At 43.8% G+C, this 17,193-nt stretch overlaps 1 protein-coding gene across 3 annotated transcripts in view; it reads left to right on the top strand.

The window, feature by feature from the left end:
- nrk (Nik related kinase) overlaps positions 1–17,193 on the top strand; it is a 266,045-nt gene that overhangs the window by 116,892 nt on the left and 131,960 nt on the right. For all 3 annotated transcript variants that reach the window (XM_033030272.1, XM_033030271.1, XM_033030269.1), the window contains exons 8-9: positions 7,593–7,647; positions 9,336–9,414. In XM_033030272.1, the coding sequence (XP_032886163.1) occupies positions 7,593–7,647; positions 9,336–9,414 (134 nt within the window). The remainder of the gene's footprint in view (positions 1–7,592; positions 7,648–9,335; positions 9,415–17,193) is intronic.

The raw sequence follows: 17,193 nt of genomic DNA, 5'->3' as shown, positions 1-17,193 counted from the left end.
AGGTAGACATTCACAGCTTGACAGAGATAGCTTTGATGAGATAAACGCAAGATAAAATATGGATGCTTCTTGGTATAATTGAGTTAGAGCAAGATCTGATTTTTTTTTTTACGCATTCAGAAAGGCAATGGATTGAATGAAGTTTGCAGAAGAACTCTTTGATTAAATCTGGGAGAAAAATATATTTCAGTCAAAGCTTAGTTATGAGTGGCCGAAAAAATTATTATTGTGAGCTGTTCGCCTGCATTTATCTTGCAAAATGTACTATTTTATACATGACATAGTTTTCGAATTGATTGTAAACTTTGAAATAGATTCAGAGCTTTACATTCAGGCAGTGGTGGCCTCACAGTGAATAGATGGCTCTTCTTAGATGGAAATTGTTTGGGTTCTGCCTATGTTTTTTGGCAATGTTTAATCTGCAGAAAGACTTTAAAAATGTAAGGTATTGAGGAACGCACACCCCGATCCTCAAATGTCTTTTAACTGACTAACATAGTAGCTGGAGACACAATAGTTCATAAGCTTCAGGGGCATAATTAGACCATTCACCCTATTAAGTCTACTCTGCCATTCAATTATGGTTGATCTATCTTTCCCTCTCAACCCCATTCTCCTGCCATCTCCCCACTGCCAACCCCTGACACCCGTACTAATCACAAATCTATCAATCTCCTCCTTGAAGATATCCATTGACTTGGCTTCCACAGCCATCTGTGGCAATGAATGCCACAGATTCACCACCCTCTGGCTCAAGACAAGGGGAACTGCAGGCTGTAAACTGGAGTGTCTATTCCCTCTTCAGATGCTGCCTGACCCATTCAGTTCCTCCAGCACTTTGTCTTTTTCTCATTTAGCAATTATTCTTTCTTATCAGTCTTATGTCCCTCAGTGCCAGCCAGCCAGCCAGCCATCTATCTATCTATCTATCTATCTATCTATCTATCTATCTATCTATCTATCTATCTATCTATCTATCTATCTATCCTTATAAAATTCTGATCTTGGATGTGTGTGTATTTGTGCGATGTTCGTGTGCGTTTCACATCTCCTTGGAAACACGACGCGCTAACGGTGACATTTTTACATATTCCGATAGAGATTTACGCCGTGATGTAAAAAATCGCCTCATCTGAAAATTTCTCGTTATTTATGAAAATGTTCAAAAATTTCAAATAAATTGGAAAATAAACAAGATGGTCTCGCTGATGACGTCACAATGGCTTTGCTGCCTGCTGCCCTATGTTCCGCTTGCAGCGAGTGACGTCACCTCCCCCTCACCCCCTCCCCCTCCCGGTTCTTCAAAAGACGCAGAAAGAACGAGCAAGTGGGCTCTGTACTGCAGCTCCCGAGCTCTTCCGAGGTCTTCCGAGGTCCGATTGAACTTCATTGTTTCGGTTTAACTTCAAAAACGTTTCATTTTTGTTCTTTAAAGACTTTCTGGTGTCTCACTTAACTGTACTAATTCTTAAAGATAACATTTAATTTTGAACGTTATGTTTTCCCCGTTTGTTAATTCCCAGTTTTTTTCTGGTACTAATTTCTTTACAATTTAAAAAGTTTACGGTTATTTCCTCCGCGTAGTTTGACAGATTTTTGACCGCTTTCAAAAAAAATTGCTGTTGATTGGAGAGACTCCCCCCCTCTCTCCCCCCCTCTTCCCCCCACTCTTCCCCCCCCCCTCTTCCCCCCCCCCCCTTACCCCCCTCCGTGATCAAAAATCACCTTATCTGAACATTTAATGCATTATTTCTCGATTTATTTATGAAAATATTCACAAATGTGCAGAAACTTGGAAAAAGTTACGTATTTTTCCCTGTGCTTACAGCTGTGACATCACAACATTGTTACAAGTACACTGAGTTCTGATAGCCCTAGCAGGTGCAAATGCATTTTTTTAAAGTCACAGTACACTGAGTTCTGTTAGCTAGCCAGTGTACATGCATTTTTTTAGTTTAAAAATGAGGGAGGGTGCATAAGGCGAAATGTGCAGCCCCTGCGCACCGTCGGCTATGGGTGTGTGGTGGAATATTGCGTTGGGTAACGGGTTGCATTGGGGGACCAGGCCTCCCGTGTGACAGGGACCCAACGGGTCCCACTTGGTCTAGTTCATTATAATACTGTGGAGGTATGGTTTCCATATGGAGTATTTTTTTGTGAATTTACCAACATCTGTAAAACAGAGCTTGGTTGTCAGCTGGGGCTGTCCTAAATAACTTTTCACCCCCAATAAATATTAATTGGTCTGAAACATCAGGGATGCAATGGTAGTATAACTGCCTTATAGTGCCAGAGACCCGGGTTTAATCCTGACTATGGGTGCTTCTCTAGGTTCTCTCTCTGCCTGCGTGGGTTTTCTCCAGGTGCACCAGTTTCCTAGCACATTCTAAAGGCGTGCAGGTTGTAGATTAATTGGCTCCTGTAAATTATCTGTCATGTGTGGGATGCGAAACTGGGTTAACATTGAACTCGTGTACAGGTATCGTTTTGATTCAAGACCCTCTTCAGTCTGGAGAAGGGTCTCAAACCAAAACATCATCTATACCTTTTCTCCAGAGATGCCGCCTGACCCCCTGAGTTACTCCAGCATTTTGTGTCTATCTTCGGCGTAAACCAGCATCTGTAGTTACTTCCTGCACTAGTGGATTGTTGATCGGCGCAGACTTGCTGGGCTGAAGGGCCTGTCTCCACATTGTATCTCTAAACTAAATTAACTAATTCTGTCTCTCTCTTTCCATCTGGCATCTGACTTGCTAAGTATGTCCAGTACTTGCATTCCTATTCAATATTCTGACTGCAAGTTTGTTTGATGCTCAATAGCGACCACATGTTAACGACAGTTTGAAAGTTAGGAAGTCAGGTGTAAGAATGAAACTTATGCACCAACTATCTATAGGCCAGTAGTACTTGTGGTTTGATTTTATGACCAAATCAGTGATGCACACACACTTTGTCTTGTAATGTGGCAGCAACAGTGTTGGTTCATTTATATTGCTACTGGAATTATGTTCTATTGTAATTTACAATTGTAACTGCTTCTGAAATAGATTTAGTTTAGTTGAGAAATACAGTGTGGATATAGTTCCTTCGGCCCACCGAGTCTGCGATCACCCATAGACTAGTTTTATTCTCCACGCTTGGGTCAATTTATAGAAGCCAACTAATCTGCAAACCTGCATGTCTCAGGAGTGTTGGAGGAAACCGGAGCACCCGGAGATAAATCAGCTGGTCACAGGGATAATGTACAAACTCCATACAGACAGCATCAGTAGTCAGGATCAAATCGGGATCTCTGGCACTGTAAAGGGCCTGTCCCACCTAGGCGACTTTTTAGGCGAGTGCAGGATACTCTGCGGGCGCCACATGTTCGCTGGTGGTCTCTGGTGAGTCTCCTTCATGGTCGCGAGGAGTTCCCGCATTCTGGGAACTAGTCGTGGCCTCAATATCGTCGCCGCAAATTTTTCAACATGTTGAAAAATTTTCTGCGACCAAAAATTGGTCGCCATGGAGATAATTTTGTAGTCGTAGGTGCAGTTGTAGCGGGGTCGCCATGTAGTTATAGGTAGTCAAGGTAGTTTTAGTTAATCGCCTTTGCTGGTCAGGCATTTTCATTGGCTCATTGGGGGGAAAAATGTAAGCACGAGTTTTCAGAACCAAGGAGAACCGACCGTTAATGTTAAATGCCTGCTTCACAGCTGTGTATCTCTGGCATATTAAAAGTTGTCTGGCTTTTTAAAAGTGTCTCCACTCCTTCTTCCCCCCCCACCCCCCACCCTCCCTACCCCCCTGCCCCCTCTTGTAAAGGACTTACCGTACACTGTGCTAGCCATCTTAACCTGTCTCTTCATCGCGGTGTGTGTCTGTGTCACCTTGGCTTTGCATCGTGTGAATTTCAGACAGTGGTCCCCCGCTTGACTATACCGCCGAGTCACTGTGGTTGTTATTATGTTTGCCACAGATATCGTGGGCCAATGGGACTGTTCCTGTGCTTTGATTTTTTTTATGTTCTTTGTTCTAATATATCCAAACATATTTGGAAGTAAATATTATGTATGCTTCTGCCATCCTTTCAAGCGGGTATGGTTTACTGCAAGAAAAATGACCTCTGTATTGCCCTTCTGACCCATTTCTCAATTATTGTTAATCTGTTTGTAAATAGCTTTTTTTATCTGCGTCATCGAAACTCTAACATTTAAAAAATTTCCAAAACTAATGTAAGGAAACAGAAAAAAAGGAGTGTGGTTTTAATTTTGCCATTACCACTTGAACATGTTTTGTAAAGGCAACAGGGTTATTGTACTGGGTGACTTTAACTTCCCCCATATTTACTAGCATTCTGTAGATTTCTACCTTACTTTACACAGCATGGAAATAGGCCCTTTGGGCCACCGAGTCCGTGCCATCCAGTGATAATCCCCTATACTAGCAGTATCCTACACAAGGCACAATTTACAATTAACAGAAGCCAATTAACCCACAAACCTGTATGTCTTTGGAGTGTGGGAGGAAACCGGAGCACCAGGAGAAAACCCACATGGTCACAGGGATCCGTCAGATTACAAAGGGTCGCAAGGCTTTATATTAATACATTAAAATAAGACTGGGGCACAGTGGCACAACGGTAGAGTTGCTGCGTTACAATGCAAGAGACCTGGGTTTGATCCTGACTACGGGTGCTGTCTGCAAATGTTGTACGTTCTCTCTTGTGACAACGTGGGTTTTCTCTGGGTGCCCTGCTTTCCCCCCCACACTCCAAAGACAAAGACGAAAAATTGTTCCTGTTGTGAAGGATGGTGTTAGTGTTTGGGGTGATTGCTGGTCGGCGCAGATTTGGTGGGCCAAAGGGCTTGTTTGTCGGCTGTATCTCTAAAGTCTAACGTCTCAAACTAGGGAGAAAGTGGGACATGGATAAAGAAGAACATTTATGCTTGGAGTTGGCAAGATACTAAATGTGAACTTTGCATCTGTATTCACCGAGGACATAGGACATTGAGATCAGTGACATTTACAATAATGGGCTAAGGCAGTTTGCAATCAAGGAGGAGGTGACGTCGGGTCTCTTGAAAAGCAGTAATGTGGATAAAAATCCGGGCCCGGCGGGAACTAACCCAGGCAAGAGAGGAGGATGCAAGGGCTTTAATATAAATCTCTGAATCCTCTCTTGCCGCAGGCAAGGTCCTAGAGGACTGGAGAGTAGCCAATGTTGCTCCTTTGTTTAAGGGAAGTAGATATAATCCAGGAAATTTATAGGGCAGTAAACTTCACATCGGTGGTAGGGAAGCTATTGGACAAGTCTTCGCGATAAGATATACTCACAGTTAGAACGGTTGGAAGAGAAAAAGATAATTAGGGCCAGTCAACATGGCTTTGTTCATGGCAGGTCATGTCTTACTAGGTTGATTGAGTTTGTTGGGGACGTGATGAAGGTGATCAATGAGGCTGGGGCAATCCATGTTGTATTTGATAAAGTCCCACAAAGTAGACTGATCCAGAAGATGCATGGTATCCACAGTAACTTGGCAGTTTGGATTTAGCACTGGTTTACTCAGAGAATACAGAGTTTAGTTTTAGTTTAGTTTAGAAATACAGCATGGAAACAGGCCCTTTGGCCTACCAAGTCTGAGCCGACCAGCGATCCCCGTACACTAGCACTATCCTACACACTAGGGACAATTTACAATCTTTATTGAAGCCAATTAACATACAAATCTGCACGTCTTTTGAGTGTGGGAGGAAACCGGAGCAACCGGGGGAAACGCACAGAGTCATGGGGAGAATGTACAAACTCTGTGCAGACAGCACCCATAGTCAGGATCAAACCTGGGTCTCTGGCGCTGTAAGGCCACAACGCTATCGCCTAGCCACCGTACCGCACCATAACAGAGGGTTATGGTGGAAGGGTGTTATGCGGGTGGAGGTCCGTGACCTGCGGAGTTCCACAGGGATCTGCGCCGGGACCTCTGGTGTTTGTGATACAGATAAATAATTTGGATGGGAGTGTCCATGGGTCGGTTGGCAAGTTTGCAGATGGCACCATGATTGCTGGAATTACGGAGAGTCAGGAAGGCTGTCGAAGAATACAATGGGATAAAGATGAGCTGGAGTTGAGAATGGAAAAATGCCCCGTTGAGCTAAATCTGAACAAGTGTCAGGTTTGAACTTTGGGAGGTCATGTGCAAGGTGAAAGTATACAGTTAATAGCCAGCCCTTTAGCGTTGATGCACAGAAGGTTCTTGGGGTTCATTCCATAGTTCCCTGAACATGGCAACACGAGTAGATAGCGAGGGTAAAAAAGGCATATGTTATGCTTGCCTTCATCTGTCGGGGCATTGAGTACAAGAGCCGAGAAGTCATGTTACGGTTTTATAAAATGATCAGGCGGAATTTGAAGCATTATGTGCAGTTCTGGCCGCCCATTTCAGGAAGGATATGGAGGCTTTGGATAGGGTACAGAGAAGGTTTGTCAGAATGCTGCCTGGAATAGAGTGTGTTAGCAATAAGAAGTTGTACAAATTGTATTTGTTTTCACTGAAGCATCAGAAGTTGAGAGATCTCGTAGAAGTTTCTGAAATTATAGCAGGCATAGATAGGGTAGACCTTTTCTTCATGGGTGGAAATGTCAAAGACTTGAGCCATAGCTTTAAAGTCAGAAAGGGGAAAAGTTTAAAAGAGATGTGCGAGGCAAGTTTCTTTGCACAGAGGGTGGTGGGTGCCTGAGGGGCGCGTCCAGGGGTGGTGGTGGAGACATATACATAGGCACATGGATATGCAGAGAACGGAGGGATATGGATCACATGCAGGCACGGAGACTGTGGGCCAAAGGGCCTGTCCCTGTGCTGTACTGTTCTAGGTTCTGAGTGACATCATATCTAAATTTTCATTTGGACATGGCACTTCATTTGCAGTTTCTTCGCCAAGGAACTACACGAGGATCTTTAGATAATTGAGTGTCCCCTTTTTGATTGCCATGATCTTCTGTGTTAACACCAAAGCTCGACTGACCTCCAGGTGTCCACACTTTGGACTACTCTATCTGCTTGATGAAGGGACGTTATAGCTGATGCTCTCTCATCCAGACGGCATCCTGGTGATCCTCTTCCGGAAAATAGTGGCAGAACCTGGCGACTCTTACATACGGTCTTAATGTACTGTTCCAATGCATTTGTACTGAATCTAAGATGTGCCCACTTAGAGTAATGGGTTTACTCGATTGTATGCAAAAAAAAAGCATTTCACTATCGCGAGGTAAATGTGACAATATAGTACCATTAAACCGAAGCCTCAACATTCCTCTTATAATGGGGCAACCAGAACTGAACACAATACTCCAAATGTGTGCAGAAAGGAACTGCAGATACTGGTTTATACTGAAGAAAGACACAAAGTGCTGGAGTAATTCAGCATCTCTGGAGAAAAAGGGATCTCTCCAGAGATGCTGTCTGAGTTACTCCAACACTTTGTGTCAATACTCCAAATGTGTGATGGTGGTTTTATAAGAGCCTCAGTTTGTTATGTACTTGCCATTAATGAAGATGTTTGACTTACAATTTACAATTGACTTACAATTCGTTCTGTTACGTTTTTCCTCATAGAGTGACCTGTGGTCGTTGGGAATCACGGCAATTGAGATGGCAGAAGGAGCTCCTCGTAAGTAGTTTTGTTAATTTTTCAATGAAGGGCTTCAGGGAAATTAAAGGCTGATGTGGGTTTTCAAGAGATTGATGGATTACTTGAAGTACATGGAACTTACAGTGCAAAGTAAGAGAGTGTTAAACTTTAGCCTTTAGCGATACAGTGCGGAAACATGCCCTACGGCCCACATAGTCCGCGCTGATCAGAGATCATCCTGTACAATAACACTATCCTACACACTAGGGACAATTTACCCTAGGGACTGACTTCCCCAGCATCATCAGTAGCACTGCCTCAAAAAGACAGCCAGCATCAAGAACAACCTACGCCACCCTAGCCACGCTCCCATTTCACTCCTGCCATCGGGAATCTGGTGTGTAGGAAATAACTGCAGATGCTGGTTTGAATCGAAGGTAGACACAAAATGCTGGAGTAACTCAGCGGGACAGGCAGCATCTCTGGAGAGAAGGAATGGGTGATGTTTCGGGTCAGAACCCTTCGTCGGACTGATGTCAGACTGATGTCAGGGGAGTGGGCGGGACTGAGATAGAATGTAGTCGGAGATGGTCAAAATCACAGAGGGCGGCCAGTGAGAGAAGATGATGCTGAAGTCTCGTCGGAGAGAGGAGGAAAACTTCTTCAAAGTAGACATACCTTGAGGAGATTTTGCAGTGGAGCAGACAAAATGTGTAGGAAAGAAATTGGGAATATGGTCCAGGCTTCTGAAGACTGTGACCATGAGTTTCAGGAACAGCAGCTTCCCAACACTCTAAACACCTTTGGGCTATTGTTTAGTTTTGCACTAATATTGGGGGTTTTATTGAACCGTTTTTTGTTTGTTTTATTACATTATTTATTGCGTAAGGTGTTTTACTGGCCTATTATCTCTTAAGTGAGAATTTCATTGTTCTGTTTCGGTACATATGATAATTAAACATTCTTGAGTCTTCACTTGCTTTTATATACATCTTGCAATAAATTGCATTAAAATCCAATAATTAAAACATATGGCATCATTTATGTTCAACTTCACTGCAGCACTTTCCACAACCTCTCTTGAGTAAAGATTTTCTACTAAACTTCCTTGTTTGAATTTTTGGTAATTTATCTGTCAGTTCGATCTTTCTTTCTCGATGTTTCTCTCTTTCATTTCAGACCTTATCACAGTAATGCAGCCTCCGTGTATTTATATCCACTGATACAAGCACCAGAAGTGGTCCCTGGTTTTGTGTACAAATCTGTCCAGTTTATGTTTAGTCTAATTTAGAGATGCAGCATGAATACAGGCCGTTCGGTCCACCGAGTCCACACCGACCATCGATAACCCATTGACACTCGTTCTATGATATCGCACTTTCTCATCCACTCCTTACACACTAGGGCCAATTTACAGAGGCCAATTTACCTACAAACCCGTATGTCTTTGGAATGTGAGAGGTAACTGGAGCACCCAAACGAAACCCATGCAGTCTCAGTGAGAACATGCAAACTCCACCCAAACAGCACCCAAGGTCAGGATTGAACCCGGGTCTCTACCTGCTGCGCCACTGTGCTGCCCACGAATAAGTTTTATGTTTTGGCGGTATTGACAGATACATGCAGGTCGGTGTACTTGGGTGACAATTATGGGATTATTTGTCAATGAATAATGTTTGTTTTTAATTTCATTCATTAAATCCACAGCCTCTGTGTTTATCTTCCAGCTCTCTGTGATATGCATCCCATGAGGGCCCTCTTTCTCATCCCACGAAACTCTCCCCCCAAACTGAAGTCTAGGAAATGGTAAGACTACGTGTTGGGGAATAAATATTACGCCGGAATGGAAGTGAACCAATGTCATTGTTGGCTGTAACAATAATCGAGCTAGAAGTTTGGTGAAGAAGTGCAAAGCACTCATTCAGTGACAGGTAATAGCCTGTGGGTGGGGGAAGGAGATTCTACCAGCTTGGACCAAATAAGCATTGAAATTCCAAGGGTGAATGTCCAGCCAATTCTCCAGTTGTTCCAATGTTCTTCAAGGAGGGAGATATGCCTTCTATGTCCAGTCTGGTCTATATAAGTTCATAAGTTATAGGAACAGAATTAGGCCATTTAGCCCATCACATCAATCATGGCTGATCTATCTTTCTCTCTCAACCCCATTCGCCTGCCATCTCCTGTGCTGTAAAGAGGAGAAAAGAGGAGTGAATTGTGAAGCCAGAGGGAGGGATATTGGTGGACGGGGACAGCTGGGGGAGTGAGGGGTGGGGGATAGGGAAAAGGGGTGGGACACGGAAATGGGGTGGGATGGTGGAAGAATGGGTATACATCAGGGTCAGGAAAGAGAGGGAGAGGAGATGAAGAAGAGAGAAAAGAATGGAGTGGGGTGTTATCTAAAGCAGGAAACACAGACATGGAAACACATGAGAACGTTCTCAGGATGAGATATAATTGACACATTTTGAAATTGCAAAGTAAACTCCCCAGATGAGGTCAAGGCCCTATCTATCTATCCAATGGGTGGTATAAAAAAATCATTATAGGGTAATCTTCAGCTCTCTCTGTCTTATTCCACCTCCAGCCAACACCATCAGCGGAAAAAACCCAGATGTATCTTATTTTCTGAACATTTACCATGTATAATTAGATACTCCTTGTCTGACAGTGTTGGGTGCACTTCAGAACCTTTACAGTGGATTGAAAGTGGATGTAGCATCAAGGAACAGCAGATGCTGGTTTACAAGAAAAGTGAATGGTAGGGGCCTAGGGAGTGTAGTACAGCAGAGGGGTCTAGGGATGCGGGCACATAGTTCCCAGAAAGTGGTGTCACAGGTTGATAGGGTGGTCAAGAAGGATTTTGGTATATTGACCATTATGAGTCAGGGTATTGATCATTACGTCAGGGTATTGATCAGCGAGTCAGGCAGCATCTTTGGAGATAAACGATGGGTGACATTTTGGGTCGGTACCCTTCTGTAAATGGTCTGAAGAAGGGTCCCGTCCCGAAACATCACCCATCCTTTTTCTCCAGAGATGCTGCCTGATCCGCTGAGTTACTCCAGCGCTGTTTCTATTTTGGTACATTCCAACATATGCAGTTCTTTGTTTCTATATTGAGTATAGAAGTTGGATTGTTACAGTTGTACAAGATGTTTGGTGAGACCACACTTGGAGTATTGCGTTTAGTTTTGTTCACTCTGCTACAGCAAGAATGGCATTAAACTGGAAAGAGTGCAGAGAAGATTTACAAGGGTGTTGCCAAGACTCGAGGTGCTGAGCTACAGGGGGAAGTGTAGGCTAAGACTTTGTTCCTTGGAGCACAGGAGGCTGAGGGATGATGTTCTACAGGTGTATAAGATTATAAGGGGAATAAATAGGTTGACTGCACAGAGTCTTTTACCCAGGGTAGGGGATCAAAAACAAGAGGTCATAGGTTTCAGGTGAGGGGGCAAGATTTAATAGGAATCTGAGGGACAACGTTTTCACTCAGGGTGAAGAGAATATGGAACGAGCTGCCAGAGGAGGTAGTTGAGGCAGGTACTATAACTGCATTTAAATGTGACTTGGACAGGCACATGAATAGGAACGGTTAAGAGGAATATGGTCCAAACGCAGGTAAATGGGACTAGCTTAGATATAACCATATAACAATTACAGCACGGAAACAGGCCATCTCGACCCTTCTAGTCCGTGCCGAACACGTATTCTCCCCTAGTCCCATATACCTGCGCTCAGACCATAACCCTCCATTCCTTTCCCGTCCATATAACTATCCAATTTATTTTTAAATGATAAAAACGAACCTGCCTCCACCACCTTCACTGGAAGCTCATTCCACACAGCCACCACTCTCTGAGTAAAGAAGTTCCCCCTCATGTTACCCCTAAACTTCAGTCCCTTAATTCTCAAGTCATGTCCCCTTGTTTGAATCTTCCCTACTCTCAGTGGGGAAAAGCTTATCCACGTCAACTCTGTCTATCCCTCTCATCATTTTAAAGACCTCTATCAAGTCCCCCCTTAACCTTCTGCGCTCCAAAGAATAAAGCCCTAACTTGTTCAACCTTTCTCTGTAACTTAGTTGCTGAAACCCAGGCTTATGGGATGGGGCATATAGGTCGGCGTGGACGTGTTGGGCCAAAGGGCCTGTTTCTGGACTGTATGACTCTATGACAGTATGTGCTGGAGTAACTGAGCGGCACCTCTGGAGGACACGAATAGGTGATGTTTTGGGTTGGGGCCCTTCTTCAGACTGATTGCAGTAGGGAGGAGAAAGCTGGAAGTGTGGTGGGGAGGTAAAGTGGATGTTATGTAAGTGCAATTCTGTCATTTTAATCCCTTCTGCAATTCATCATCCAAACCTGATGTATTATATTTCTCAGAAAGGTTCTGGAAGAGTTTCCTTAAATTGATGGTCCCTTTGAGCAATTACTTACCTTAAAGAAGGGCCATTGCCACTGAATTTGAAGGGGGGAATTTGTTCGGGGATGTGCTATTTGTTCTGGCTGTTATGGGCAGCGGAAACTATCTCAGCGTCTTCAATAGTAAAGCATACGTCAGTGACACAAAGAAATTGCAGTGAGATTAGTCACTGCTCAGCGCTCACCTTTGATGCCTGCTCTCCATTTGACATGTCGCAGGCTGGTGCCACATCTATTGACAAGCCCAAATTCATTATAAGCAAGAAGACGTTAAAGGATATTGGTTGAGGCGTAGAGCTGCTTCATGATTTAAGAAGTGCACTTGAACTGAGAAGTGAGGAATAAACTATGCTTATCTCTGATGTACAGTGTCACAACCCAACTGAGAACCAACTAAGATTCCCAAACACACTGAAAACATTTATTTCTCCCACCTGATGCACCGCTTCAGACAAGAAACATCGTCGTTGCATCACAATTAAAGTTTGCTTCCTTGTAGACACAAAGTGCTGGAGTAACTAAGCAGGTCAGGCTGCATCTCTGGAGAAAATGGATAGGCAACATTTCAGGTCGGGATGCTGATTTGTATGATGAAGGGTCGGGACCAGAAACATCATCTATCCATGCCTTCCAGAGATGCTGCCTGACCCACTGAGTTATGCCTGCCCTTAATATCTTTTTTTTGTAAACCCAGCATCTGCAGTTCCTTGTGTTTACATATTAAGCGCAGTAATGCATCCTTCCATTGATACAGTGATCATGGCTCCTTATAATGCAGATTGTGCCAATGCAGCTGTTCCTAGATATATACCCTGAGAGCCAAGCAAGGTACCGAAGTATATACGAGTCAGTTCCATAACTAATATAATCTATCTTAAGTTTGAAGAAGGGTCCTGACCTGAAATGTCACCTTCCCATGTCTTCCAGAGATGCTGCATGATCCAGCACTTTGTGTCATTTTTTTGCAAATCCACATCTGCAGTTCCTTCTGTCTACATCTTATTTCCTTGAAGTCCAGCTTTGGTTTTTTACACCATCAGTAAATCCACGTCTTGTTGAATCAATTTGCTGTCAGTAATGGCACTGTAGGTAGTGCATCACACATCCGGGTATACATCAGTCTGAAGAAGGGTCTCGACCTGAAACGTCGCCTATTCCTTTGCTCCATAGATGCTGCCTCACCCGTTGAGTTTCTCCAGCATTTTTGTCTACCTTCGATTTTTCCAGCATCTGCAGTTCTTTCTTAAACCCACATCAGGGTAGGAAGGTTGTTGATTCAAATCTCATTCCAGAAACTGAAATAAGCTGATACACTCGTATAGCATACTTTAAAACATAGAAACATAGAAAATAGCAGGAGTAGGCCATTTGGCCCTTGGAGCCAGCACTGCCATTCAATATTATCATGGCTGATCATCCAAAATCAGTACCCCGTTCCTGCTTTATCCCCATATCCCTTGATTCCGTTAGCCCTGAGAGCTATATTCCAGTGAATATAAGACCAGTCGATCAATTCTTTCATCGTATGTCAGTCCCTCCATCCCAGGAATCCTCAAATTAGGGGACTAAAACTGCACACAATACTACAGGTGTGCTCTCACCAGGGCCCTGTACAACTGCAGTAGGACCTCCTTCCTCCTACACTCAAATCCTCTCGCTATGAAAATTTAGTTTTGAGATACAGCGAGGGAAAAAGATTCTTCAGCCCATCGCAACCAATGATCATCCATACACTAGTTCTAACCTACACGCTAGGGACAATTTACAGAAGTCAATTAACCTACAAACCTGTACGTCTTAGGGATGTGGGGGGGAGGGGAACCCGGCGGAACATGAAAACGTCAAACAGACAGCAACTGTAGTCAGGACCGAACCCAGGTCTCTGTCACTCTGAGGCAGCATCTCTACTGCTGCACCACCATGCTGCCCGAGATCCTCCACTGCTGGAGATGCTCTGGTGGATGAGACATTAAAATGGTCATTGCAGATTTAAGGCTGATTAAGTCACAATTCCATTTCTAAGTGTGTGTGTTCCACTTTTACTGAAATCACTAGCCTCTGTAGAGATGTTGAGGCAGAAAGCAGGGCCACGCTTCCTCTTTTGACAGTGTCATTTTGTATTGTCATCTCTGGGAGTTAGTTTGTCTTGGGGGGGAAAATGTTTTAACACAAATCTCTTTCTTCATGATATTTTTTTCATTAATGTAGCATTATGAATACGGAACTTCAGAGCAAGCCCTAACCAAATTTTAGAGTTTATGATGATGTAGAGATTTATTGTATTAATTATGTTGTGTTGTTCTTTGTGGCACAGTATTTCTTTGTGACTTTAATAACAAACGTGAATTGAATCATGGTGTTTTTTTGTGCGTTAGATTTGCATTCTCAAATAGACTAAAGGGTCTGTCCCACTTGGGCGTCATTTGCGCGTCATTTACGCATCACAATGCACGACACGCGCATCGGGACGCGCATGAGATGCGCGCATGGTGCGTGGTGACGTAGGCAGTGGCGCACGGTCGCGCGACACCCCCGGAATTTGGGATGTACAAAATCTTTGCGCGCCATCTGCGTGAAGCGCAAATGACGCCCAAGTGGGACAGACCCTTAAGTTATTCTGTAGCAACACTTGTTCAATAACTTAATAATAAAATCTGCAAGATTATGTGATTAGTTTTATCACTTTAATTCTTTTAGAGATCTTAACAAATCTCAATTTTAACAAAGAGTTTCATTTTTTTTTAAGTCAAAAGTCTCAATTAGAGTAAAAAAAGACACAAAGTGCAAAAGTAACTCAGTAGCTCAACCAGCATCTGCAGTTCCCTGTGTCTCCATTAGAATAACAGGGTGAATAATGTGTGCAGAGTTTCAGCCAAAAATACTAGTCTTAGTACCTTTTGTATAGTGACAGGACCATTGTAACAGTGTTTAGTTTAGAGACACAACTTGGAAACAGCTCATCGGCCCACCAAGTCCACGCCATGCTATGTTATTCCCCTTTACAGTCCTACAAACTAGGGGCAATTTACAGAAGCCAATTAGCCCACAAACCTGCACGTCCTTTGAATGTAGGAGGAGACCGGAGCACCAGGAGAAAGCCCACCTGGTCACAGGGAGAACGTGCAAACTCAACAAGGTCAAAAATCGAACCCGGGTCTCTGGTGCGATAAGGCAGCAACTCTACCGTTGTGCCACTGTGCCATCCCGATAGAGGTGTATAAGATCATGAGAGGAATAGATAGGGTAAATGCACAGTCTGTTACCCAGAGCAGGGGAATCAAGAACCAGAGTTTAAGGTGAGGGGGGGAAAGATTTAATAGAAACCTGAGGAGCCATTTTTTTACACAATGGGTGGTGGGTGCTTGGAACGAGCTGCCGGAGGAGATAGTTGAGACAGGGACTATCACAACATTTAAGAAACATTTAGACAGGCCCAGGGATAGGATAGGTTTAGATGGATATAGGCAAATTGCAGATTGTGGGACTAGAGTAGATGGGCCACGTTGGTCAGAATGGACATGTTGGGCCGAAGGGTCTGTTTTCATGCTTTATGATTTTATGACATACTGCAGGCTTGGTTGCAATATTGGACAGATGGTACAAGCTATGTCTGGTTCAATGTTATCCCCCCCTCCCTGTGTTATCCCCCCCCTCCCTGTCCCCCTCTCCCCTTCCCATTCCCACTGACCATTCTGTCCTGGGCCTCCTCCACCGTCAGAGTGAGGCCACATGCAAATTGTCGGAACAGCACCATATATTTTGCATGTGCAGCTTACAACCCAGCAGTATGAATATTGATTTCTTTAATTTCAACTCCCTCCAGCATTCCCTCCCCTCCCCTCCCCTCTCTCCCACCCCCCTAATCGTCCTACCAGTTGCATTGTTTGCAGCCTTGATTCCCTGTTGTTATCACACCTTCCCCAGCCAACAATGGCCCATTATGGGCACCAACCTTCCCGAGGTCATCTATTGCCGACCCTAATTTGATCTGGCCTTTTCCCACCTCCAGTTTATTCCCACCCCCCCCTCCCCCACCCATTTCTACTTTCAGCCTGAAGAAGAATACCAACCCGAAATGTCACTTATTTGGTGGCCGCACGGTGGCGCTGCTGTAGAGTTATTACCTTACAGTGCCAGGTTAGATTCTGACTACAGGTGCTGTGACCCCATGGGCTTTCTCCGGATGCTCCAGTTTCCTCCCGAGCTCCAAAGATGTACAGGTTTGTAGGTTAGGTACACAAAATTGCTGGGGAAACTCAGCGGGTGCAGCAGCATCTATGGAGCGAAGGAAATAGGCGACGTTTCGGGCCGAAACCCTTCTTCAGACCTTCTTCAGGGTCTGAAGAAGGGTTTCGGCCCGAAACGTCGCCTATTTCCTTCGCTCCATAGATGCTGCTGCACCCGCTGAGTTTCCCCAGCAATTTTGTGTACCTTCGATATTCCAGCATCTGCAGTTCCCTTTTGAACAGGTTTGTAGGTTAATTGGCTTCTGTAAGATATTGTCCCTTGTGTGCCACAGAAGGTAGTTGAGGCCAGTTCATTGGTTATATTTAAGAGGGAGTTAGATGTGGCCCTTGTGGCTAAAGGGGATCAGGGGGTATGGAGAGAAGGCAGGTACAGGATACTGAGTTGGATGATCAGCCATGATCATATCGAATGGCGGTGCAGGCTCGAAGGGCCGAAGGGCCGAATGGCCTATTCCTGCACCTATTTTCTATGTTTCTATGTGTGATGTGTGCTCATGTAATGGGGATCGCAGGTCGGTGTGGACTCGGTGGGCCGAAGAGTCCATTTCCAAGCTGTATCTCCATCTGTATTTATTTTCAAGATTCAAGATTCAAGAGAGTTTATTGTCATGTGTCCCAGATAGGACAATTAAATTCTTGCTTTGCTTCAGCACAACAGAATATTGCAGGCATAAATTAATACAGAACAGATCAGTGAGTCCATATACCATTGAATATATATATATATATATATATATATATATATATATATATATATATATATATATATATATATATATATATATATATATATATATATATATAAGCAGATAAAGTGCAACAGGCTATTAAAGTTCAGATTTTTGTTTGAGTTGAGTTGAATAGTCTGATGGCTGTGGGGAAGCAGCTGTTCCTGAACCTGGATGTTGCAGATTTCA

Source organism: Amblyraja radiata, chromosome 12 (genome assembly GCF_010909765.2).
Source record: "Amblyraja radiata isolate CabotCenter1 chromosome 12, sAmbRad1.1.pri, whole genome shotgun sequence".
Lineage (NCBI taxonomy): Eukaryota > Metazoa > Chordata > Chondrichthyes > Rajiformes > Rajidae > Amblyraja > Amblyraja radiata.
The sequence above is the reverse complement of the archived record's forward strand: the minus strand, read 5'-3'. Positions and strand labels throughout refer to the sequence as shown.